This window comes from Somniosus microcephalus, chromosome 34, assembly GCF_052327205.1.
Source record: "Somniosus microcephalus isolate GS21.2 chromosome 34, FLI_Smic_1.0, whole genome shotgun sequence".
Lineage (NCBI taxonomy): Eukaryota > Metazoa > Chordata > Chondrichthyes > Squaliformes > Somniosidae > Somniosus > Somniosus microcephalus.
The window spans coordinates 16,119,307-16,146,326 of NC_141020.1; the positions used below are offsets into that span (position 1 = coordinate 16,119,307).

At 47.1% G+C, this 27,020-nt stretch overlaps 1 protein-coding gene across 2 annotated transcripts in view; it reads left to right on the top strand.

Moving 5' to 3' along the window:
- The first annotated feature begins 5,740 nt into the window (after nucleotides 1–5,740).
- The window catches only part of clptm1 (CLPTM1 regulator of GABA type A receptor forward trafficking), a 60,280-nt gene continuing 39,000 nt past the window's right edge, over nucleotides 5,741–27,020 (top strand). The window contains exons 1-3 of one of the 2 annotated variants that reach the window (XM_085973456.1): nucleotides 5,741–5,848; nucleotides 20,491–20,618; nucleotides 22,319–22,442. In XM_085973456.1, coding sequence (XP_085829582.1) covers nucleotides 5,807–5,848; nucleotides 20,491–20,618; nucleotides 22,319–22,442 — 294 coding nt within the window. In that variant the 5' untranslated portion in view covers nucleotides 5,741–5,806. Of the gene's footprint in view, nucleotides 5,849–16,417; nucleotides 16,532–20,490; nucleotides 20,619–22,318; nucleotides 22,443–27,020 lie in introns of those variants that run through there. The other variant, XM_085973457.1, reaches the window with a different exon arrangement.

The following is a 27,020-nucleotide window of genomic DNA, read 5'->3' on the forward strand; positions in this document are numbered from 1 at the left end:
TTAGTTCACATAATTATGAAACAGAATGGGAAAGATTATGATCTTTAGAGAAGAATTTTCTACATTTTTCAGTAACAGTCTTCGAAAATGCCAAAGGAATATCGAAGACAATCTGATTTGCCAATATGCTAAAGAGTATGCTAAAAACTGGGTTCAACTCTCACAAGGATTGTTTACAGCATTTAAAAAAAATATTCGTTCATGGGATGTGGGCATCGCTGGCAAGGCCAGCATTTATTGCCCATCCCTAATTGCCCAGGAGAAGGTGGTGGTGAGCCGCCTTCTTGAACCGCTGCAGTCCGTGTGGTGAAGGTGTTCCCACAGTGCTGCTAGGGAGGGAGTTCCAGGATTTTGACCCAGCGACGATGAAGAATCGACTGATATATTTCTAAGTCAGGATGGTGTGTGACTTGGAGGGGAACTTGTAGGTGGTGGTGTTCCCATGCGCCTGCTGCCCTTGTCCTTCTAGGTGGAAGAGGTCGCGGGTTTGGGAGGTGCTGCCGAAGAAGCCTTGGCGAGTTGCTGCAGGGCATCTTGTAGATGGTACACACTGCAGCCACGGTACGCCGGTGGTGGAGGGAGTGAATGTTTAAGGTGGTGGATGGGGTGCCGATCAAGCGGGCTGCTTTATCCTGGATGGTGTCGAGTTTCTTGAGTGTTGTTGGAGCTGCACTCATCCAGGCAAGTGGAGAGTATTCCATCACACTCCTTACTTGTGCCTTGTAGATGGTGGAAAGGCTTTAGGGAGTCAGGAGGTGAGACACTCGCCACAGAATACCCAGCCTCTGACCTGCTCTTGTTGCCACAGTATTTATGTGGCTGGTCCAGTTAAGTCAATGGTGACCCCCAGGATATTGATGATGGGGGATTCGGCGATGGTAATGCCGTTGAATGTCAAGGGGCGGTGGTTAGACTCTCGCTTGTTGGAGATAGTCATTGCCTGGCACTTCTGTGGCGCCAATGTTACCTGCCACTTATCAGCCCAAGCCTGAACGTCGTCCTGGTCTTGTTGCATGCGGGCATGGACTGCTTCATTAAAACTATGAACGATGAACTTTCAAGCTTTGGGATATAGTACATGAGGGTTTTATTGTAAGCTGTTAGCTGGGGAATTTCACAATGAATTCTCACACAAGTTGGTGATAGTTACTCGAACCCCAGGTCACATGTGAATAGAGCATGTGGATGGAGTTGGTTCCAAGTAACAGAATGGATGGCAACCTGGCTATGTAACAGAAAACATAGCAACATAGAAGATAGGAGCAGGAGTAGGCCATTCGGCCCCTCGAGCCTGCTCCGCCATTCAATGAGATCATGGCTGATCATCCAAATTCAGTACCCTGTCCCTGCCTTCTCCCCATATCCCTTGATCCCTTTAGCCTTAAGAAGTGTAGTGGGTTAAAGGTAGTTACTCCGACAGGCGGAAGGTGAGAAGTGGTGCTCCACGGGGAAAGGTGCTGGGACCACTGTTGTTGACCATTTACGTAAATGATTTGGACTCGGGAATCGGAAGTACAATTTCAAAATTTGTGGATGACACCAAATTGAGGGGTATTGTTAATACTGAGGAGGACACAAAATACAAGAAAATATTAACAAACTTGCAGAATAGGCGAGTAAATGGCAAATTAATTTCAATATAGATAAGTGTGAGGTGGCGCATTTTGGTAAAGGAATAAGGAGGCTACTTACACCTTGGAAAATAAGAGACTAAATGGGGTAGAGGATCAAATCGATCTAGGGGTACAGATACACAAATCACTAAAAGTAGTGACGCAGGTTAATAAGGCCATAAAAAAAGCAAAAAAAACACGGGTCATATTAGAGGGCTAAAACTGAAAAGTAGAAAAGTTATGTTAAACTTGTATAGAAACTTGACACCACACTTAGAGTACTGTGAACAGTTCTGGTCTCCATATTATATAACAGATAGAGGCACTGGACAGGGTACAAGGATGATACAGGAAACTTTCTGCTATCCGGCACCGACAGGACCGAGCTGGTGCCGTTAGATCAAAACTGCCGTAGAAACCAGCGCTAATGTTAAAACATACGGAGCTCAGAGCTCCGTGTGAAGCAACAAACCCTGTTGCTTAGCAACAGCTTCAAAACAGTCGGCGCAGCTTGCAAGCGTCTAGCTGAAGCTGTTGCTTAGCTACAGAGACGCTTGCAGAGCCAGGACTGGAGAAAAGAAGCAACGAAAAGAAAAAAAACTTATCTGAACCGACTCCTGAATTTTGCCGGTAGCTAGACCTTTCCGGACATTTAACCTCCGGATAAACGAAAGTTTCCTGTACTACCTCTCAGAACAAGCTGGTACTCTTTTCTAGAACAGAGAAGGCTGAGGGGGTAACCTGATGGATGATTTTAAGATTATGAACAGGTTTGATAGGGTAGACGTAGAGAATGGAAGACTGCAACAAAATACAAGAAGACATTAACAGATAGGCGAGTAAATGGCAAATGAATTTCAATATAGATAAATGTGAGGCGGTGCATTTTAGTAGAAGAAATAAGGAGGCCACCTGCCCTTGGAGGAGACCAAACCTAGGGGACATAAATATAAGATAGTCACTGATAATAGGGAATTCAGGAGGAACTTTGTTACCCTGAGCGTGGTGGGAATGCGGAACTCGCTACCACAGGGAGTGGTTGAGGTGAACAGCACAGATGCATTTATAGAAACATAGATAGAAGATAGGAGCAGGAGTCGGCCATTCGGCCCCTCGAGCCTGCTCCGCCATTCAATGAGATCATGGCTGATCATCCAAATTCAGTACCCTGTCCCTGCCTTCTCCCCATATCCCTTGATCCCTTTAGCCTTAAGAAATATATCCAACTCCTTCTTGAATATATTTAATGAATTGGCCTCCACCGCCTTCTGTGGTAGAGAATTCCACAGGTTCACCACTCTCTGGGTGAAGAAATTCCTCCTCATCTCTGTCCTAAATGGCTTACCCCTTATCCTTAGACTGTGACCCCTGGTTCTGGACTCCCCCGCCATCGGGAACATCCTTCCTGCATCTAGTCTGTCTAGTCCTTTTAGAATTTTATAAGTTTCAATGAGATCCCCTCTCATTCTTCTAAACTCCAGTGAGTATAAGCCCAATCGACCCAATCTCTCCTCATACGTCATTCCTTCAATGGACGGTCTGGTCATTTACCTCTTGGCTGTTTGTCGGACCTTGCTGGGACCTTGGTCCAGAAAAGGGTAAGAGAAAAGAAAAGTTCTTGAACTGATGGCTTTTAGACTATGGGGAAAGAGCGGGGGAGTGGGGCTAACTGGATCGCTCTTCAAAAGAGCCGGCGCAGACTCGATGGGCCGAATGGCCTCCTTACGTGCTGTACTAATTTATGATTCTATAAGTGGCTATTGAGGCAGAGACAACAGCATCATTTCAAAAGGGAAAGGGTAAATATCAGCGAGTTAAAAGATGACTAATTATAGATAGGATATTGGGGTGTTACATCTATTACTATCAGTTACTGCAGACTATTAATATTTCACCACCAGACATCCCAAAGCACTTTACAGCCAATGAAGCACTTTTTTTGAAGTGTAGTCGCTGTTGTGTTGTGGAGTATTTTAAACCAACACTCGACACAAGGTTTTAGATCGTTATTCAAATGATCTCTATTATACCGGTGGGGAGACGATCTCTACTGGCGCACCAGGAGACTTCTCCGCTGTTACAAATTTTAAGCAATCTTTCATACACTTAATCATACAAGCTCAGCCTTGTACACTGTGATGAAATATATTCCATTCATCACTGCCTGTTTTCTGTGTCTTGTAACTGCCTGCTTTCTGTGTCTTTTCCCTTCCCCCAGTCCTCATGTATTATGTATTGGAATGTGCTGGAATTGGTTGTGTGCAGGGCTCCGCCCATACCTGGCTCCTTTGTAATCTAAGTTCAGTCGGGCATCAGCCTCCTGAAGGAAGACATCTCTCTATTTTACGTGTTATGTTCTGAGTTAATAAAAGCCTTACTTTTGTTCTGCTAACTTCGAGTCTCGGAATAATTGAGGCACATCATACACGATTCTGTTACACAGTTTTAATTAGCCTAAGGCTGATTGGCTAATTCCCTGTCTCGCGTCACATAACCGTTCGCCTATATTTTTTTCTAACTTGTGTCACATGATCTCACCTGTTGTTTTATTTTGTAACCTTTAGTAAAACCACATGTCTGCATTTCTGTCTCGCTGTGTCCCATGTGGTTTTACTTATCTCCAGGTTCCACAGTTTGTGGTTAATTATAGATAGTGCTTCTGAGCTAATTTCATCTAATCTTGAAAAGCATTGAGACCTTGTGGTCAGCATGTCTGAACTATCTCCGCCATTGCTGCTTAGTGAGCAAGCTGCATTGTTAACCCCTTCATTTCTGAAGGACACCGATGTCCCACTTCAGTTGTAATGTAGGAAATGCGGCAGCCAATTTTCACACAGCAAGCTCCCACAAACAGCAATGTGATACTGATCAGAAAATCTGTTTTAGTGATGTTGACTGAGGGATTAATATTGGCCCCAGGACACCGGGGAGAACTCCCCTGCTCTTCTTCGAAATAGTGCCTTGAGATTTTTTACGTCCACCTGAGAGAGCAGAAGGGGCCTCGGTTTAATGTCTCATCTGAAAGGTGGTACCTCCGACAGTTCAGCACTGCACTGGAGTGTCAGCCTGGGTTATAGATTGTGAGAAGGGGAAGTGCAACGAGACCTGGGTGTCCTTGTGCACCAGTCGCTGAAGGTAAGCATGCAGGTGCAGCAGGCGGTTAAGAAGGCAAATGGTATGTTGGCCTTCGTAGCGAGAGGGTTCGAGTACAGGAACAAGGATGTCTTGCTGCAGTTGTACAAGGCCTTGGTGAGACCACACCTTGAGTATTGTGTGCAGTTTTGGTCGCCTTATCTGAGGAAGGCTGTTCTTGCCATGGAGGGAGTGTAGTGAAGATTCACCAGACTGATACCTGGGATGGCAGGAATGACGTATGAGGAGAGATTGGGTCGATTGGGCTTATACTCGCTGGAGTTCAGAAGAATGAGAGGGGATCTCATTGAAACTTATAAAATTCTAACAGGACTAGACAGACTGGATGCAGGAAGGATGTTCCCGATGGTCAGGGAGTCCAGAACCGGGGGTCACAGTCTAAGGATAAGGGGTAAGCCATTTAGGACAGAGATGAGGAGGAATTTCTTCACCCAGAGAGTGGTGAATCTGTGGAATTCTCTGCCACAGAAGGCAGTGGAGGCCAATTCATTAAATATATTCAAGGAGTTAGATATATTTCTTACGGCTAAAGGGATCAAGGGATATGGGGAGAAGGCAGGGACAGGGTACTGAATTTGGATGATCAGCCATGATCTCATTAAATGGTGGACAGGCTCGAGGGGCCGAATGGCCTACTCCTGCTCCTATGTTTCTATGTGATTAAGTATATCTAGAGTGGGACTTGAACCACACAACCTTCTGACTCAGTAAGCAACTGATCCACTGGCTGCCACGCTGTTTCTCTGCACCCTTATATGATTGAAGCAAGCAGGAGGTTAACAATTCCTGCTAACATGCCTGGTTGCATGAGCTTTCAGCTGCTCCTCATTTAACTGCGAAAGGGATGACTTGCTGCTGGACACTGGGTGGTTTCCGCCAGTATGAAAGATGGCGGCGGGGAGGGGGCGGTCCCTAACTGCGCACACGGGAGGTCATGTGACAGGAGATCCCGTTTGACCCGCCGCCGAAAATCCCGTTTAACCTCCCGCAGCAACCGAGATCCCGCAGTTAGTTTGCGGCGGTGGTTGCGAGGGGCGAAGATGGCGACGCTGGAGAGCGAGGCGGCGGCGGCGAACGGCGAGGTGAGGAGAGGGTGGGCGGGCTCCGGCCGGCTTCCCCCTCACCCTCGACAGTCTCGGCTCAGGGTAGGGAAGAAGCCGGCCTCTGGTAACCAAGGGCCCCGGGGTGACGGAGTGAGTGAGTGAGTGAGGGAGTGAGGGAGTGAATGAGGCCTCGGCTTCTCCCAGGCAGCTGGGCCGGGCCTGGCCTGTGGACACTCGCAGCCTGCGATTCCGGCCCTTCACCTCCAGCCCGGGATGATGATGATTTTTTTTGTGTTGGGAAGGGAAGGCCGGAGCTGTCGGGTTTGCCTCCCCCCCCCCCCCCCCCCCCCCCCATCCATCCCTTGTCTTAATTCTAACAGGACTAGACAGACTAAATGCAGGAAAGGATGTTCCCGATGGCTGGGGAGTCCAGAACCAGGGGGTCACAGTCTTAAGGATAAGGGCCACGATGTGGAGATGCCGGTGTTGGACTGGGGTGGACAAATGTAGGCAGTCTCACAACACCAGGTTATAGTCCAACAGCTTTATTTGAAATCACAAGCTTTGGCAGCGCTGCTCCTTCGTCAGGTGAAGTGAAGAGAAGCATATAGGCACAGCATATATAGTCAGAGAATACTGCCCGATGATTACAGTGTTCTCTGACTATATATGCTGTGCCTGTATGCTTCTCTTCACTTCACCTGACGAAGGAGCAGTGCTGCGAAAGCTTGTGATTTCAAATAAAGCTGTTGGACTATAACCTGGTGTTGTGACTTCCTACATAAGGATATAAGGGGTAAGCCATTTAGGACAGAGATGAGGAGGAATTTCTTCACCCAGAGAGTGGTGAACCTGTGGAATTCTCTACCACAGAAGGCAGTGGAGGCCAGTTCATTAAATATATTCAAGAAGGAGTTGGATATATTTCTTAAGGCTAAAGGGATCAAGGGATAAGAGGAGAAGGCAGGGACAGGGTACTGAATTTGGATGATCAGCCATGATCTCATTAAATGGTGGAGCAGGCTCGAGGGGCCGAATGGCCGACTCCTGCTCCTATCTTCTATGTTTCTATGGTCACCTGTCCTAATATCTCTTTATAGGTTTGGTGTCAAATTTTGTTTTGTTTTATAACACTCCTGTGAAGCACCTTGGGATGTTTTATGTTAAAGCACTATATAAATACCAGTTGTTGTTGTTGTCGTCTGTGCTGAACTAGCACCTCAATCAGCTGGAGCTGCAGCTTCTGTGGACTACGGATAAGGGGTAGGCCATTTAGGACAGAAATGAGGAGGAAATTCTTCACCCAGAGAGTGGTGAACCTGTGGAATTCTCTGCCACCACCTTTGATGGCCTAGTCCATATTAAAACAAGGCAGTTGAGGCCAGTTCATTAAATATATTCAAGAAGGAGTTAGATATATTTCTTAAGGCTAAAGGGATATGGGGAGAAAGCAGGGACCGGGTACTGAATTTGGATGATCAGCCATGGTCTCATTAAATGGCGGAGCAGGCTCGAGGGGCCGAATGGCCTGCTCCTCTCTTCTATGTTTCTAACTCGCACCGAGTCCCGTTCACCCATCGCCCCCTGTGCCCGCTGACCTACATTGGCTCCCGGTTAAGCAACGCCTGGATTTTAAAATTCTCTTCCTCGTGTTGAAATCCCTCCATGGACTCGCCCCCTCCCTACCTCTGTAACTTCCTCCAACCCCTGAGATCTCTGCGCTCCTCTAATTCTGCTCTCTTGAGCATCCCCGATTTCCATCGCTCCACCATTGGCGGCCGTGCCTTCAGCTACCTAAACCTCTCCTCCTTTAAGACGTTCCTTAAAACTGACCTCTTTGACCAAGCTCTGCCCTAATACCTCATGTGGCTCGGTGTCTGATAACGCTCCTGTGAAGCGCCTTGGGATGTTTCCCTACGTTAAAGGCGCTATATAAATACAAGTTGCCGTTGTGGCTATTCTTCGTGCGTGAGACTATACAGTGAGGGTAATTCATGAGAAGGGAGGAGCGCTAACACTGGTCCAGTCTTCACCCAGTAACCACATGTTAATGACGCTTCTATAAGCATACAAGTTGTGAAAAGGTGACTGAGGCGAGGAGGCCACCGCAGCCACACTGCTCGGGCTGAGGCTGCTGAGGTGAGAGGCCCTCCATGAGTCCCGAGTAGGACAGGTACCCGAGTAGCTTCAGTGTCAGTCGTGGCTCACTGGGTAGCACCCTCGCCTCTGAGTCAGAAGGGTTGTGGGTTCGACTCCCACTCCAGACACCTGAGCGCAAAAATCTAGGCTGACACTCCCAGTGCAGTGCTGAGGGAGTGCTGCACTGTCAGAGGTGCCGTCTTTCAGATGAGCCATTAAACCGAGGCCCCGTCTGCTCTCTCAGATGGTCTTAAAAGGGAGGGAGAATCAACAGCACCCCGTGAAAAATATGTGAATGTACATGGCATCATTGGATTTTACATTCTGCGAAAGGTAAATGTTATATTAAAAAACACCTGTACATTCACCAGCGCTGTGTGTATTAGAGGATAGATTATGAATCCCGTCAGTTGGATTTTATCTCATTCAAACATAAAATTCTAACAGGACTGGACAGACTAGATGCAGGAAGGATGTTCCTGATGGTCGGGGAGTCCAGAACCAGGGGTCACAGTCTAAGGATAAGGGGTAAGCCATTTAGGACAGAGATGAGGAGGAATTTCTTCACCCAGAGAGTGGTGAACCTGTGGAATTCTCTACCACACAAGGCAGTTGAGGCCAATTCATTAAATATATTCAAGAAGGAGTTGGATATATTTCTTAAGGCTAAAGGGATCAAGGGATATGGGGAGAAGGCAGGGACAGGGTACTGAATTTGGATGATCAGCCATGATCTCATTGAATGGCGGAGCAGGCTCGAGGCCGAATGGCCTACTCCTGCTCCTATCTTCTATGTTTCTATGACGATGACTTATTTATACTCCACACCATCCATGGGTTGCAAATAATATCCCAAAGTGTTGATAATCTGTTGTTTATTTGTTTTGAAAGCAACAAGATAAAATCGTTTATCAAGATCGTTTACCAGCTGTGGCTCAGTTGGTAGCATCCTCGCCTTGGTGAGGCCTCGTCCAGGTGGATGTAAAAGATCCCAAGGCACTATTTTGAAGACGAGCAGGGGGAATTCTCCCCGGTGTCCTGGGGCCAGTATTTATCCCTCAATCAACATCACTAAAACAGATTATCTGGTCGTTATCACGTTGCTGTTTGTGGGAGCTTGCTGTGCGCAAGTTGGCTGCCGCATTTCCTACAGTGACTACATTTTGAAAAGTACTTCAAAGTGCTTTGGGATGTCCGGTGGTCATAGAGGCATAGAGTACAAAAGCAGCGAATTGATGCCACACCTTCAGAAACAGAAACACAGAAGATAGGAGCAGGAGTAGGCCATTCGGCCCTTCGAGCCTGCTCCACCATTCAATGAGATCATGGCTGATCATCCAAACTCAGTACCCTGTCCCTGCCTTCTCCCCATATCCCTTGATCCCTTTAGCCTTAAGAAATATATCTAACTCCTTCTTGAATATATTTAGTGAATTGGCCTCCACTGCCTTCTGTGGTAGAGAATTCCACAGGTTCACCACTCTCTGGGTGAAGAAATTCCTCCTCATCTCTGTCCTAAATGGCTTACCCCTTATCCATAGACTGTGACCCCTGGTTCTGGACTCCCCGACCATCGGGAACATCCTTCCTGCATCTAGTCTGTCCAGTCCTGTTAGAATTTTATAAATTTCAATGCGATCCCCTCTCACCTAGTTAGGCCTCAGCTGGAGTATTGTGTCCAATTCTGGGCACCACACTTTAGGAAGGATGTCAAGGCCTTGGAGAGGGTGCAGAGATTTACCAGAATGGTACCGGGGATGAGGGACTTCAGTTATGTGGCGATTCCAGAGAGCTGGGATTGTTCTCCTTGGAGCAGAGAAGGTGAAGGGGAGATTTAATAGAGGTGAGTGGTTTTATTAGAGTCAATGAGAAACTGTTTCCACTGGCAGGAGGGTCGGTAACCAGAGGACACAGATTTAAAATAATTGGCAAAATCTGAGGAGAGATGAGAATTTTTTTTTAATGCAACAAGTTATCTGGAATTCACTGCATGGAAGGGTGGTGGAAGCAGATTCAGTAATAACTTTCAAAAGGGTACTGGATATATACTTGAAAAGTAAAATTTTCAGGACTGTGATCAGAGCAGTGAGAGTGGGACCAAATGGATCGCTCTTTCAAAGAGCCGACATAGGCACGATCTTCGACATGATCCCAGCGCAGAGTTAAATGACTGATATTACAAGAGGTCCTGCACAGCCTCAACCAACAAACCCCCAGATACAAACCGGTTGTACTCAAATGTGCTAAGTGAGATTAGAGTGCAGCGCCGACAGTCACGAGTGAGTGAATGAATAAACAAGAGTTCCTCGATTGGAAGTGAGCCAATGTGGTAAATATTTCAGATAAGGTGAGAAAACAAAGCCAGGTAACTATAGATCAATCAGTCCTGGATCAGTAATTGGCAAAATAATGCAATTGATTGATTTTTCTGTATGGAAGTAGGAACAGGAGGCGGCCATTGAGCCCCTCGCGCCTGTTCCGCCATTCAGTGAGATCATGGCTGATCTGCGAGCTAACTCCATGTACCCGCCTTTGCCCCATATCCTTTAATACCTTTGGTTAACAAAATCTATCAATCTCAGATTAAAATTAACAATTGATCCAGCATCAATTGCCGTTTGCGGAAGAGAGTTCCAAACTTCTACCACCCTTTGTGTGGAGAAGTGTTTCCTAATTTCACTCCTGAAAGGTCTGGCTCTAATTTTTAGATTATGACCCCTAGTCCGAGACTCCCCAACCAGCGGAAATAGTTTCTCTCTACCCTATCAGTTCCCCTTAATATCTTGCAAACCTCTTAACCTTCTAAATTCCCGGGAATACAACCCTAGTTTGTGTAATCTCTCCTCGTAACTTAACCCTTGGAGTCCGGGTATCATTCTGGAGCTGCACTCCCTTCAAAGTAACCTGGTAAATGGCTGAATGGGGAATCCTGCCTGATTTCATTGAGAATGTGACATGTTGGAAAACACCATGCTGTGGTATCGGTAATCTTTTCAGAGAGAGGTTTTTTTGTGAAAGGCTGCTACACAAACAAGACAGTGGCAAGGCTTGGAGGTAGATTAGGAATTGGCTGACCGCAAGGAACCAGTTGGTACTAATTCGGGAAAAAAATGTAATGTGTCGAGTGCCCCGGGACTGAGGCTAAAGCCCCCGCTGTTTCTAGTTTACATAGACAACCTGGTTTCCGAAATAATGCCAAGTTTGGACAATATTCACAAGTGGGCAGAACTGTGGCAGCTGAAATTCAATACCGCCAAGTACAAGGCCTGGCGAAGTAGAGGAATTAAGTGTGGGTTAGACTTAATGAATTGGGTTGAACTAACTCGGGGAGAAGCTGAAAGATCTGGGAATGGCCGACTCAACATCTATAACGTCCAATCCATAGCAGAGCAGCAATCAACAGGGCAAGTAGAATATTGGGTGAAGTTGCCAAAATCTGTAGCGTGTACAAAGCTGTGTGGCTCTTCAGTCAGGCTGCACCTTGATTGCTCAGCTTAGGCCACATAACAGTGGAAGTGCTGTGGTGCACAGCGTCCCCACCGAAAGCACGACGTTCAGTTTGATACGTACGCTGCTCTACCTCACCACCACCTCGCTCAAACCCTCCACTGCCTCGGATTGTCCGACATCCAGTGTTGGATGAGCAGAAGTTCCCTCCAATTCAATATGGGGGAAAGTCGAAGCTATTATCTTCAGTTCTTGCCATAATCTCTGTTCCTCAGCCACCGACCCCCCATCCCTCTCCCTGGCCACTGTCTGAGGCTGAAGCAGACTGTTCACAACCTTGCCGTCCAGTTTGAACCTGAGCTGACCCTATATCCTCTCCATCACCAAGCCCGCCTACTTCCACCTCTGTAACATCGCCCTTCTCCACCCCGCCTTAGATCAGCTGCTGACCAAGCCTGTTTGCAACCTTGGTGTCATTTGATCACGAATTGAGCTTCCTACCTCATATCAGATCTATCTTCACCTTCGTAATCTCGCCCGTCTCCGTCCTTACCTCAGCTTATCTGCTGCTGAAACCCTTATCCATGCCTTTATCACCTCTAGACATGACTCTTCCAATCCACTCCTGGCCGGCCTCCCTAGTTCTACCCTCCAAAACGTGTGCTAACTCGCACCAAGTCCCCCTTGCCCATCTCCCCTGTGCTTGCTGACCTACATTGGCTTCCAGTTAAGCAACGCCTCGATTAAAAAAATCCTTGTTTTCAAATCCCTCCATGGCCTCGCCCCTCCCTATCTCTGTAATCCCTCTAGACCTCTGCGCTCCGCCTATTCTGGCCTTTTGAACATCCCTGATTTTAAATGCTCCACCATTGGCAGCCATGCCTTCAGCTACCTAGGCCCTAAGCTCTGGAATTCCCTCCCTAAACCTCTCCACCTCTCCTCCTTTAAGACGCTCCTTAAAACCTACCTCTTCGACCAAGCCTTTGGTCATATATGGCTCAGTGTCAAATTAATTTTTTGATAAAACTCTTGTGAAGCGCCTTGGGATGTTTTATTACATTAAAGCCGCCACATAAATACAAGTTGTTGCTGCTGAAACCCTCGTTCACGCCTTGGTTACCTCTGGACTCGACTATTTTAAAGCCCTCCCGGCCAACCTCCCACCTTGAGCTCATCCAAAACTCAGCTGCCCGATTCCTAACTCGCACCAAGTCCCGTTCACCCGTCACCCCCTGTGCTTGCTGACCTACAGAGGCGGAGGCTGTGTCTCGCTCCGATTACTTGCAGGACAGGTACCCATTGCATCCTAATTCAGTGGGCGCTAGGGGGCTATGGATTTTACACCGGGCTGCAGACCGCTTAACGGTGTACGTGGCTCGTGAACAGAGAGCGGCTGCCTCCGAGAAGAGAGTTGCTTCTTTTGTGCCAAACGCTTCTTTCCCTCTCTCAACAACTCATCCCACCAAGATGTTTCAAAACTGTGGAACTCGTTCATCCAATCTTTCCTCCTCCAGAAACCTGCAGGCTTTTAAAATTCAAACTCGACATCACCTAATCTGATGAAGGGTCCCAGACCTGAAACATTAACTCTGTTTCTCTCTCCACGGATGTTGCCGGGCCTGCTGAGTATTTCCAGCATTTTCTGTTATTTCAGATTTCCAGCATCCGCAGTATTTTGCAATTATATTAGTGTTTGGTTCACTGCCACCTCTCTACTTGGAATGCCTACCTTGAAGAAGTTCTGCTCTTCTCTCCGACGGGAGTTCCGTTTATCTATTCAACCTTGTTCATCTTCATTGCTTTCAGTTTCCCTTCTCGTTTTTGACCAGGTATCTGCCAAGACTCGGTTTCACAGCCACATCTCTCTTCTCAGTAACTGTCTCTGGTTCAGAGTGGTTCTGACGAAGGGTCCCAGACCTGAAACGTTAACTCTGTTTCTCTCTCCACGGCTGTTGCCTGGCCTGCTGAGTATTTCCAGCATTTTCTGTTATCACCTAATCACTTCCTGATTTGACTTATCTTCTCTTTCTCTCTTCAAGCCTCGGTCCTGACTGTAATATGGGGCCCAGCCCTTGAGCTCAAGCCCGTGAAAAATTGCAAATTACTTGCACGTCTCTTGGACAGAATACTGTCTTATGATAGACAATCATCTCTCATCTCTAGCCGTCAACCTCTCTCCATTGCATTCTCATCTCTGTTCTATCAATAATATTGTGGCCGTGCATTATGTTCTGCTGAGTTTTCCCCTCTTGATGTCCCCTAAGCTCTATCCTATACACTTCATTCTCGCTGCACCCTAATTGTGTTGAAATTAGGATTTGTTGCAGTTTCATCAGAACATAGAATTAGGAGCAGGAGTGGGCCACACGGCCCCTCGAGCCTGCTCCGCCGTGCGGCCCTTCGAGCCTGTTCCGCCATTCAATAAGATCATGGCTGATCTTTGACCTCAACTCCACTTTCCCGCCCGATCCCAATATCCCTCGATTCCCCTAGAGTCCAAAAATCTTTCGCGCTCAGCCTTGAATATACTCAACGGCTGAGCCTCCACAGCCCTCTGGGGCAGAGAATTCCAAAGATTCACAACCCTCAGTGAAGAAATTCCTCCTCATCTCAGTCCTAAATGGCCGACCCCTTATTCTGGGACTGTGACCCCTGGTTCTAGACTCTCCAGCCAGGGGGAAACAACCTCTCAGCATCTACCCTGTCAATCCCCCCCCCTCAGAATCTTATGTTTCAGTGAGATCACCTCTCATTCTTCTAAACTCCAGAGAGTATAGCCTCAATCTCTCGTCATAGGACAACCCTCTCATCCCTGGATTCAATCTCGTTAACCTTCGTTGCACCGCCTCTAAGGCAAGTATGTCCTTCCTCGGATAAGGGGAACAATACTGTGCACAATACTGTGGGCTCACCAAAGCCCTGTACAATAATAGTCAGACTTTCTTATTCTTGTACTCCAACCCTCTAGCAATAGAGGCCAATGTGCTAATTGCCTTCCTAATTGCTTGCTGTACCTGCGTGTTAACTGTGTTTCCTGTACGATGACACCTAAATCTCTCTGAACACCAACACTTAATATTTTCTCACCATTTCTATTCTTCCTACCAAAGTGAGTAACCTCACTTTGTTTTCTCTCTCGCTGTTTTCAATGCTGGTGGTTTCTACAAGATGATTTCTCTCCAGACAGTAAAGCGATATGGTCTATTCTCTCTCATTTTTAGCAGCGAGACCAGAGTTTCTGCGCTGGTTTTCTGGGAGTTGTTATGACCGAGTGAAAGTCGAGCTGGAACTTTCACCTCCACTTCGCACACGTTGCCAAGGCTGTCGACTTCCATCCTGGCAAGATTCCACCCTTCCATCCCTGCCTCGATCCTTCTGCTGGACGCGTCATCCGTGCTTTCACCGCCCCGAGGATTGATTCCTCAAACTGTCTCCTCCCTTCCGTCAATCACAGAGCTCAACTAATCCAGGGCCAGGCCGTCTGCTTTCTCCCCTCCTTGTAATCTGAGCACGTGTCGCATGTATCCACACCGTCCTACATTACAACAGTGGTGACACTTCAGAAGTCCTTCATTGGCTGTAAAGCGCTTTGGAACGTTCTCGGTCGTGAAAGGCGCTATAGAAATGCAAGTCTCTCTCTCGGGTCTTTTTCCATTCCTCTGACTCTGGACTTGCGCTCCAAGCCTCTGCTCCCAACATTGGAGCTCGTTGGTGTTGCTTTTTCAAATTCTTTTCTAGAAACACATTGCTACCTTTCGATCACTCTCCCTCCCTTCAAAAGCCTTCTGAAAACGTACTTCTTGGATTGTGTCCTTGGTCTCTCTTTCCTGCTTCTCACCAGTTGCTTTTACTTCCTGCTCCCCGTGTGAAATTGAGATGTGAGGAGTGCTGTATAACAACTTGCCTTTATAAAGGAGACATTAGGACAAGTGACCTAAAGCTCGGTCAAAGATGTAGGTTTTAAGGAGCGTCTTAAAGGAGGAGAGAGGGGCGGAGAGGTTTAGGGAGGGAATTCCAGAGCTTGGGGCCTAGACAGCTGAAGGCACGGCCGCCAGTGGTGGGGCGAAGGAAGTGTGGGATGCACAAGAGGCCAGAATAGAATAGGAGGAACGCAGAGTTCCTGGAGGGGGTGTAGGGCTGGAGGAGGTTACAGAAACAGGGAGGGGCGAGGTCATGTACGGATTTGAACACGAGGATGAGAATTTTAAAATTGAGGCGTCAAGTGGACCGAGAGCCAATGTAGGGCGGTGAGCACGGGGCTGAGGGACGGTGCGATTTAGGACACGGGCAGCAGAGTTTTGGATGAGCTGAAGTTTATGGAGGAAGGGAGATGGGAGGCCATCTGGGAGTGCGTTGGAATAGTCAAACCTGGAGTTAACAAAAGCATGGATGAGGCTTTCAGCAGCAGATGGGGTGATAAATCCAAGAATCTACATAGAATGCACAGCACAGAACCAGGCCATTCGGCCCAACGGGTCCATGCCGGCGTTTATGCTCCACTCGAGCCTCCTCCCACCCTACTTCATCTAACCCTATCAGCATAGCCTTCTATTCCGTTCGCCCTCATGTGTTTATTTAGCTCCCCTTAAATGCATCTACGATTTGCCTCAACCGCTCCCTGTGGTAGCGAGTTCCACATTCTAACCACTCTCTGGGTAAAGAAGTTTCTCCTGAATTCCCTTTTGGATTTATTAGTGACTCTCTTATATTGATGGCCCCTAGTTCTGGTCTTGCCTGCAAGTGACAACATCTCTATGTCTACCCTATCAAACCCTTTTATAATCTTAAAGTCATAGAGGGTCAGCCTTCTCTTTCTAGAGAAAAGAGCCCCAAACATTTTAATTAAAAGATTAAATATAATTTTATCCATTTAATTCTGGACCTTTTTAATACATACTGGATCACTATCAGTGACATGAGTGCACTGCCATTATTGAAAGAATTCACACTGATTTATTTTACAAGGCAATACCAAGGGTTCTGAAATCTCTTGTTGATTCTTCAATTTGTAGATCAGTAACACAGGATTTCACCAGAATGATACTGGAGCTCGAGGAGTTAAATTATGGGGACAGGTTACATAAATGCAGCTTGTGTTCCCATGTGTTTGGAAGATTGAAGGGTGACCTGATCAAGGTATTTAATGTCAAAAAGGATTTGATAGAGTCGATACGGAGAAATTATTTTTCTTTGGTGGGAAAATCAAGAATGGGGGGGACATAATCTTAAAATTAGAGCTAGGCCGTGGATCCCTCTATCGTGCAGGGTTGTTCTCAGTGTAGATTCACACTCCCCAGTCCTGCAGGGTTGTTCTCAGTGTAGATTCACACTCCCCAGTCCTGCAGGGTTGTTCTCAGTGTTGATTCACACTCCCCAGCCCTGCAGGGTTGTTCTCAGTGTAGATTCACACTCCCCAGTCCTGCAGGGTTGTTCACGGTGTTGATTCACACTCCCCAGTCCTGCAGAGTTATTCTGAGTGTGTGGTGTATGCGTCCTCTTGTTCTGATTGAGGAAGTAGCATTGTGCAAATCTGATTATTAGAGAGGTTAATCAAAACGCAACTAGACGAGACGGTGGGAGAGCTAGTGCAGTAGAGAGATGTGCTTTAGGCTAAAGAAAAATCTTTCTTTATCCCTGATTTTTCTTGTTAAGTTAAGACCAGAATACAGCCTTGAAATTGCTCCCATATATCTGATTTTACAAACTACTTGCAGCACAGAAACAGGCCCAATAGATCCGTGCCAGTGTTCATGCTCCACACGAGCCTCCTCCTACCCTTCTACATCTCACCCTATCTGCATAACTTTCTACTCCTTTCTCCCTCATGTGTTTATCCAGCTTTCCCTTAAATGTATCTATACTATTCGCCTCAGCCACTCCCCGTGGTAGCGAGTTCCACATTCTCACCACTCTCTGGGCAGAGAACTTTCTCCTGACTTCCCTATTAGTGACTCTTCTATTTATGGTCGCTAGTTCTGGTCTCCCCCGCAGGTGGAAACATCTCTACGTCTACTCTCTCGAACCCCTTCATCACCTTGAAAGGCCTCGATCGGGTCACCCCTCGGTCTTCTCTTCTAGAGAAAAGAGCCCCAGTCTGTTCAATCTTTCCTGATGGGTCTGACCCCTCAGTTCTATATTTTGTTGTATACAGAGAGTTCCTGCAAAGAGTTTGATTTCCTCTTTTGCCCTTTATTTGCTGGTTGGTATTGTGGCCTGTGCACTTTGTCTGTCATGACTGGTGAAATGGGCCTGCAATGACTGGTGAAATGGGCCTGCAATGACTGGTGAAATGGGCCTGCAATGACTGGTGAAATGGGCCTGCAATGACTGGTGAAATGGGCCTGCAATTGAACCCAAGCGGGAAGTGATTGATTTTTGGTGGGAAGAATAAGCAGAGGCGATGTAAACTCAATGGTCCCATTTTAAAGGGGGCGGGGTGCAGGAACACAGAGGCCTGGGGGTGTACATACACAAATCTTTGAAGATGGCAGGACAAGTTGAAAAGGCTGTAACAAAAGCTTTATCAACAGTACCATAGAGTTCAAAAGCAAGGACTTTACGTTAAAGCTTTACAAACCTTCTTAGGCAGTCCCTCGGAACCGAGGATGACTTGCTATGAGTTCTCAGGTGACTGATGAGTCCAATGCGGGACCTACAGTCTCTGTCACAGGTGGGGCAGACGGTGGTTGAAGGGGCGGGTGGGTGTGGGGTGCTTGGGTTGACGTGCGCTCCTTGCGCGGGTTGACGTGCGCTGCCTGCGCTTGGCTTCCGCTTGCTCCTGGCGAAGAGACTCGAGGTGTTCGGCGCCTTCCCGGATGCTTCTCCTCCACTTTGTGCGGTCTTGGGCCAGGGATTCCCAGGTGTCGGTGGGGATGTTACACTTTTTCAAGGAGGCTTTGAGGGTGCCCTTGAAGCGTTTCCTCTGCCCACCTGGGACTCTCTTGCCGTGTCGGAGCTCCGTGCAGAGCGCTTGTTTTGGGAGTCTCGTATCGGCAATGCAGACAATGTGACCCGTCCATCGGAGCTGATCGAGCGTGGTCAAAGCTTCGATGCTGGCCTGAGCGAGAACACTGACGTTGGTGCGCCTATCCTGCCAATGGATTTGCAGGATCTTGCGGAGGCAGCATTGGTGGTACCTCTCCAGTGCTTTGAGGTGCCCGCTGTACATGGTCCATGTCTCTGAGGCATACAGCAGGGCGGGTATCACTGCTGCTCTGTAGACCATGAGCTTAGTGCCGGGTTTGAGGTCCTGGTCTTCAAACACTCTCTTCCTCAGGCGACTGGAGTAGTGTGGCCAATGTTCCCTGTAAGCTGCACTTTGTTCTGCGTGACCTGTTTCTTTTAATGCTTGGTCCTTTTAAATTTCTGCGCATGAGCAGTATTTCCAATGTAAAGGCCGGTGAGCAGCCTGCGCGGGACCTTTCCCATTAGTGCGCGGCCTCGCAGCTTAGAGGGAACATTGATTGTGGCCAGTTCTGGGCACCACACTTTAGGAAGGATGTCACGGCCTTAGAGAGGAGGCAGAGGAGCTTTACTGGAATGGTACCAGGGATGCGGGACTTGGAGAAGGGAGCTTTGTTCTCCTTACAGGGGAGACGGTTAAGAGGAGATTTAATAGAGGTGTTCAAAATTCTGCAGGGTTTCGATAGAGTAAATAATGAGAAATTGTTTCCACTGGCAGGAGGGTCGGTAACCAGAGGGCACAGATTTAAAGCAAAAATACTGCGGATGTTGGAAATCTGAAATAAAACCAGAAAATGCTGGAAACACTCTGTATCTGTGGAAAGAGAGAGAGAGAAAAACAGTTAACGTTTCCGATCTGTGACCTTTCGTCAGAACTGGCAAAAGTTAGAGATATAATAGGATTTAAGCAGGGGCAGGGAAAGGGGGGAGGGGAGGAAAGAACAAAAGGGAGAGTCTGTGATAGGCCGGAGAGATTAAACGACAAAAGGGATGATTGTACAAAGCAAAAGGAGATGATAATGGGACAAGTAAAGAAACAAAAGATGGGCCTAGAAGAGGTGTAAATGGGAACGGCAGAATCAGCAGCAGCCGCCCGTAAAAAATGGGAGTAGAGGTTATGGTCTGAAATTGTTGAACTCTGTGTTGAGTCCAGAAGGCTGTAAAGTGCCTAATCGAAAGATGAGGTGCTGCTCCTCGAGCTTGCGTTCCGATTGAACGTAATTGGCAATGAATTTTATTTACTAAAATATTTGACTCATGAATAAAAAATTGCGTCCATCCAAATTTGAGTCTATTCTGAGATGTGAACACCATCCTGTGAATAAATTAAAAGAAACTTCTTAAAGAAAGACTTGTTTATTATATAGGGGTTTTCATGATCTCGGGACGTCCCAACGCCCTTTACTTTTGAAGTTTACTCACTTATAATGTAGGAAACGTGGCAGCCAATTTGTGCACAGCAAGCTCCCACAAGCCACAATTAAATAAATGACCAGATCAGCTGCTTTAGGTGTTGGTTGAAGGATGAATACTGGCCAGGACATCAGGGGGAACTCGCCTGCTCCTCTTCGATTAGTGCCATGCGATCATTTACGTCCACCTGAGAGGGTAGACGGGGGCCTCGGTTTGGCGTCTCATCCGAAAGATGGCCCCTCCGACTGCGGCGCTCCCTCCCGCTGGAGTGTCAGCCTAGAGTTTGTGCTCAAGTCTCCGGAGTGGGACTCGAACCTGCAATCTTCTGACTCAGATGAGAATGCCACCCACTGAGCCACAGCTGACACTACGCCCTTTGTTCCATGGATTTGTGTCAATTCAATTCAATTTTTATTTGTCATATATGCAGCAGACATATGTACTGCATAATGAAATGTTGATTTTTACGAGTAGGGGGGTAGAAGCTGTTTCGAAACCTGCTGGTACGAGACCGTATACTTCGGTATCTCTTACCGGACGGGAGCAGGGCGAAGAGGTGGTGGCTGGGGTGGCTCGCGTCTTTAATGATTCTCAGGGCTTTCCCCCGGCACCTCTCGGGGTAGATATCCTGCACAGCAGGTAGTTTAATTCCTATAGTCTTCCCCTCTTGGTTGAAGGGTAGCCTATTTCTATAACCTGTTGATATTTGTATCCCGCAGGTCAGCAGTGAGGTGGTTGCTGATGGGCAGGTCCAGGTATCGGAAGGTAATCAGGTCGAGGCACAGCCACCGCAGCAGCAGCAGCAACCCCCCAATGCCTGGCAAGTGATAAAAGGCGTTTTATTCAGGTGAGGGCTACATGTTCAGAAATATTTGTGCCACGGAAAGGATATAATGAAGATTCACTGGAACACCACCAGGGCTGAGGGTTTATAGTTATGAAGATAGATTTGTAAAACTAAAAGTTGATGGGGTCGATAGAGAAACTATTTCCGCCGGTGGGCCATGTTCTCTAATTTTTTTGGCGTCACGCAACTCCTTTAAGGGCAGATAGAAACTATTTCCTCTGCTGCGGGAATCCAGAACAAGGGGGCATAGCCCTGAAATTACTGTAGAGCCAGGCCGTTCAGGGGTGAGGTGAGAAGAAGCACATCTTCACACAAAGGGCAGTGGAAATCTGGAACGCTTTCCCCCCCCCCCCGCCCCAAAAAAGCTGTGGAGGCTGGGGGTCAATTAAAAATTTCAGAACTGAGATTGATAGATTTTTGTTGGGTATTAAGGAATACGGAACCAAGGCGGGCAGATGGAGCTAAGATGCCGATCAGCCACAATCTAATCTAATTCAAGGGGCTGAATGGCCTCCTCCTGTTCCTATGTTACAACAGGTTTTGAGAGGCTAAGTCGTTTCTATTGTTTGGTCAGTTGGTAGCAAGGGAGCATGGACTCATCAGCAGAACGGCGGCGCAGGAAACATAGAAACAGAAGATAGGAGCAGGAGTAGGCCATTCGGCCCCTCAAGCCTGCTCCGCCATTCAATGAGATCATGGCTGATCATCCAAGTTCAGTACCCTGTCCTTGCCTTCTCCCCATATCCCTTGATCCCTTTAGCCTTAAGAAATATATCCAACTCCTTCTTGAATATATTTAATGAATTGGCCTCAACTGCCTTGTGTGGTAGAGAATTCCACAGGTTCACCACTCTCTGGGTGAAGAAATTCCTCCCCATCTCTGTCCTAAATGGCCTACCCCTTATCCTTGGACTGTGACCCCTGGTTCTGGACTCCCCGACCATCGGGAGCATCCTTCCTGCATCTAGTCTGTCTAGTCCTGTTAGAATTTTATAAGTTTCAATGAGAACCCCTCTCATTCTTCTAAACTCCAGCGAGTATAAGCCCAATCGACCCAATCTCTCCTCATACGTCATTCCTGCCATCCCAGGTATCAGTCTGGTGAATCTTCGCTGCACTCCCTCCATGGCAAGAACATCCTTCCTCAAATAAGAAGTTAAAGGACATTTTGCACAGAGGCCATTGGAACATGGAAGGCTTTACTGCTAGTGGCTGTATAATTTGAAAGGGAATGGCATAGCAATTGAGAAGGATGAATGGAGGACACCTGGAAAGAATATGACCTCCTACCTGAAACAGCGGTAGAAGCAGAATCCCTCATAGCTTTTAAAGGGGAAGTAATTAAATATTTGACGGTTAAAGGGAAAGGGCAGGAGACTGGGCTAAAGTGCTCTAAGAGCTGGCACTGGCAAGATGGGCTGAACAGAGACGTTTCCTTTCTCCTATTTAGCGGCCCACAATATACTCCCCAGCAATGCTCCCTTTTAAGCTGTGTAGTCATCTGGAGCTCCCACACAGCCGGCTCACTGGCTTTTAAGTGCAAAAACCGCGCATGTGCGGATTTCTGAATGGGCCGCACGTTGCTCCCCAGTGATGTGACTGATTGTAGAAATGCAAGCTATTGTAGGAGTGGTGTGTTGAAATTCTATTTTTATCCCTTGTTTTACTGAATAGCTTTTTAAAAAAAAATTCTATTTCAGGATTTTCATCATCTGGCTGATCAGCAGTTGGTTCCGTCGTGGAAGTGCGCCTCCGGAGCAGAGCGATCCGACCACAACAGTGCGGCTTCCCAGCCGCAATCTTTTCCCAAAAGACACACTTATGGTAAACGGCAATTATTTTCTGAATCGTTCCCCCCCAAAAAGAAAATAACCGTATGCAGAAAATGCTAGTGCCCGCATCTGAAAGAAAAAGCGGAATCTTTCTGCTGAAGAGCTCCACTTGAATTCTTGACCCTATCGTCTGGGTGCTTATTTCCACCATTCTCTGCTTTTAGTTCTGATCTCAAAGGGGAAAAATGGAAGACCTGCGATTTATGCCGCACCTTTCATGACCCCAGGACGTCCCAAAGCGCTTTAACAGCCAATGAAGCACTTTTGGAGTGTAGTCACTGTTGTAAAGTAGGAAACGCGGCAGCCAATTTGCGCACAGCAAGCTCCCACGAACAGCAATGTGATAATGACCAGATCGTGGCCAGGACACCGGGAAGAACTCACCTGCTCTTCTTCGAAATAATGCCACGAGATCTTTTACATCCTCGTGAGAGCGCAGACGGGGCCTCGGTTTAACGTCTCATCCCAAAGACGGCACCTCCAACAGTGCAACGCTCCCTCAGCACTGCACTGGGAGCATCAGCCTAGATTTTTGTGCTCAAGCCTTGGGAGTGGAGGCTTGAACCCACAACCTTCTGACTCTGAGGCGAGAGTGCTGTCAACATGAGCTATGGCTGCACCTGGGCCTTGCTGTTTGCCATTTACGTGTTGATGTGTGGGTTCTGCAGGGGAACAGTGTTTGGACCCTAAATAACAACAGAAAATACTGGAACAACTCAGCAGGCCAGGCAACATCCGTGGAGAGAGAAACAGAGTCAACGTTTCAGGTCGAAACCCTTCGTCAGAACTGAGAAACACAGGAAATGAAACAGATTAAAAGGCCAGTTTGGGGGCTGGGAAATGGGGATGAAAGAACAAAAGAGAAGTGAAGAGACATTTAAGAGGTATTCAAAACCAGACGAGATGGTGATAGGACTAGTGGAGACAAAAGCCGGCTCTAGATTAGGTGTGAAATGCGCTGGCAGAATGGGAGACAGCTGCCATGTGGAGAGAGAAAAAGGGGGAAGGGCCAAAACAAAGGTGTGGATAAAAAATATATAAAAATGTAATAGGGGCCGAGGTTATGATCTGAAATTGTTGATTCTAATCTACCCGTGATAAATGTCCCGGAAACCAAAAACAAATGAACGATCCCATTCGTTTTTCTTGCATGCTGACTCCTGTTTACCAGACCGTGCCTATCTAGGTTTTTCCAGAATGCCTTCTAATCCTTTACCCACAACAGATGTGGTGATGTTGAATTTGTACAAGGCATTGGTAATTGGTAGAAGGATTAGAGGGACGTTGAGACCTTGTTTCACCCAGAGGGTGGTGGGGGTCTGGAACTCACTGCCTGAAAGAGCATCTCCACACCATGAAAGAGTGCTAGAGGCAGAATCCCTCCTCGCATTTGAAAAGTACAGGAAACTTTGGTTTATCCGGAGGTTAACTGTCCGGAATGCTCGAGCCACCGGCAAAAATCAGGAGCCGTTTCATTAAGTTTTTTTTCTTTTCGTTGCTTTTTTTTCACCAGTCAGGCTCTGCAAGGTCTCGCTGAAGCTGTTGCTAAGCTACAGAGATGCTTGCAAGGTACGGCCAACTGTTTAGAAGCTGTTGCTAAGCAACAGGGTTTGTTGCCAGATACGGAGCTCAAAATCTCCGTATGTTTCAACATTAGCACTGGTTTGTCCGGCAGTTTTGAAGAGACGGCAACAGCTCAGTGCCGGATAGCGCAAAGTTTCCTGTACTTGGATATGCACTTGAAGTGCCATAACCTACAGGGCTACGGACCAAGAGCTGGAAAGTGGGATTAGGCTGGATAGCTCTCTTTTGGCCTGCACAGACGCAATGGGCCGAATGGCCGCCTCCCGTGCAGGCTGAAAGCGAGCTCTCCAGCCTATTCCTATTCCTGTGATTGATTGGACCACAGTTGGAGTACTGCAGTTCTGAACGCCACATTATATTCCAGCTGTGGAAAGGGTAGTGTTAGATTCACTCAATTGAAACCGGTTGTGGGAGGTGGAGTATTTCTTGGTTTAAAGTTGCGCGTGTCACTGCACACCAGTACTGCACTGGTGTGTCAGTCTCGTTGATATACTGATGTCCTGGAGTGGGGTGTGATTCCAAGGGAAGAGTGCGACCAACTGAATCAAACTGACACTGCAGGAGAAAGATTATACACACTGCGCATAACCTGGAAGTAAAAACCAGTAATAAAAAAACAGAAAATGCTGGAAATACTCAGCCCGTCAGGCAGCATCTGTGGAAAGAGAAACAGAGTTCACGTTTCAGGTCGATGCCCTTTCGTCAGACCTGCTTTTTGCCACTGTCGGGCAAGAGAAATTAAAGCTATAATTAAACAAGAGTAGAAACAGAAAGCTGAGACAGCTCGCTAACATTCTTCAGCCAAGCATCTTGCATATACAGTACTAAGCCCAAGTTCACAATGGGGGAAAAATGACAAAGTCTGTATCTCCATAAGTTGTCAATGATGCCTCAATAGCTCCCATGTGACCTCTTCCGTACCATTCCAGGTGCCTTGCTAGGCGAATGGGTTGGTCTTTTTCCCCACCTCAGTCTATTTTTACATTAGTTTATGAGTGATTAGTGTTAGTAGTCAAGCTCCTTCCTCCTCTGGTTCACAACATGTTTCGAGTAAGCACGAAGAAGTTGCAGTGGGTACCATAGAAACATAGAAGATAGGAGCAGGAGTAGGCCATTCGGCCCCTCAAGCCTGTTCTACCATTTAATGAGATCATGGCTGATCATCCAAACTCAGTACCCTGTCCCTGCCTTCTCCCCATATCCTTTGATCCCTTTAGTCTTAAGAAATATGTCTAACTCCTTCTTGAATATATTTAATGAATTGGCCTCAACTGCCTTGTGTGGTAGAGAATTCCACAGGTTCACCACTCTCTGGGTGAAGAAATTCCTCATCTCTGTCCTAAATGGCTTACCCCTTATCCTTATCCTTGGACTGTGACCCCTGGTTCTGGACTCCCCGCCATCGGGAACATCCTGCATCTAGTTTGTCCAGTCCTGTTAGAATTTTATAAGTTTCAATGAGATCCCCTCTCATTCTTCTAAACTCTAGCGAATATAAGCCTAATCGACCCAATCTCTCCTCATACGTCATTCCTGCCATTCCAGTATCAGTCTGATGAATCTTCGCTGCACACTCTCCATGGCAAGAACATCCTTCCTCAGATAAGGTGACCAAAACTGCACACAATACTCAAGGTGTGGTCTCACCAAGGCCCTGTACAACTGCAGCAAGACATCCTTGTTCCTGTACTCGAATCCTGTCACTATGAAGACCAACATACCATTTGCCTTCTTAACCACCTGCATGCTTACCTTCAGCGACTGGTGCACAAGGACACCAGGTCTCGTTGTACTTCCCCTTTTCCCAATCTATTGCCCTTCAGATAATAACCTGTCTTCGCCACCGAAGTGGATAACCTCGCATTTATCCACATTATACTTGATTTGCCATGCATCTGCCCAATCCCCCAACCTGTCTAAATCATACTGGAGTTTCTCTGCATCCTCCTCACAGCACACACGCCCACCCAGCTTTGTGTCGTCTGCAAACTTGGAGATATTACATCTAGTTCCCTCATCTAGATCATTATATATAGTGAATAGCTGGAGTCCTAGCACTGATCCCTACGGTACCCTACTAGTCACTGCCTGCCACTCGGAAAAAGACCTGTTTATTTCAACTCTTTGCTTCCTGTCTGCCAACCAGTTCTCTATCCAAGACAGTACCTTACCCCCAATCCCGTGTGCTTTAACTTTGCACGCTAATCTCTTATGCGGGACCTTATCGAAAGCCTTCTGAAAGTCCAAATACACCACATCCACTGGTTCTCCCTTATCTATTCTACCAGTTACATCCTCAAAAAATTCCAGTAGATTAGTCGAGCATGATTTACCTTTTGTAAATCCATGTTGACTTTGTCCGATCCTGTCACTGTTTTCCAAGTGCTCTGCTATTACATCTTTTATAATGGACTCTAGCATTTTCCCCACTACTGATGTCAGGCTTACCGGTCTATAATTCCCCATTTTCTCTCTACCACCTTTTTTAAATAGTGGGGTTACATTAGCTATCCTCCAAGCCATGGGAAGTGTTCCAGAGTCTCTAGAATTTTGGAAGATGACCAGCCATGCATCTACTATTTCTGGGGCCACTTCCTTAAGTACCCTGGGATGTAGATTATATGGCCCTGGGGATTTATCGGCCTTCAATCCTGTCAATTTCCCTAACACCATTTCCCTACAAATACTGATTTCATTCAATTCCTCGTTCCCATTAGACCCTATGTTCCCCGACATCTCTGGGAGATACGGAACAGATTTTATTGATCAGCCCTAACTGTATACAGAGAGTGGCGTTTTTTGGTTTCTGCATCGTTCGACTCTGACATACTGTTGAAAACAATGATCCGTTAACCACCATATTTTGACTCCACCAAAGGAAAATGTCATCGGTAAGACTGCATGATGTATCTATTCCCAAACCCTTTGAAAACACACTATTCATGAAAGCAGTTTGCAGTTGTTTAGTTCAGAGCCCCAAGACTTC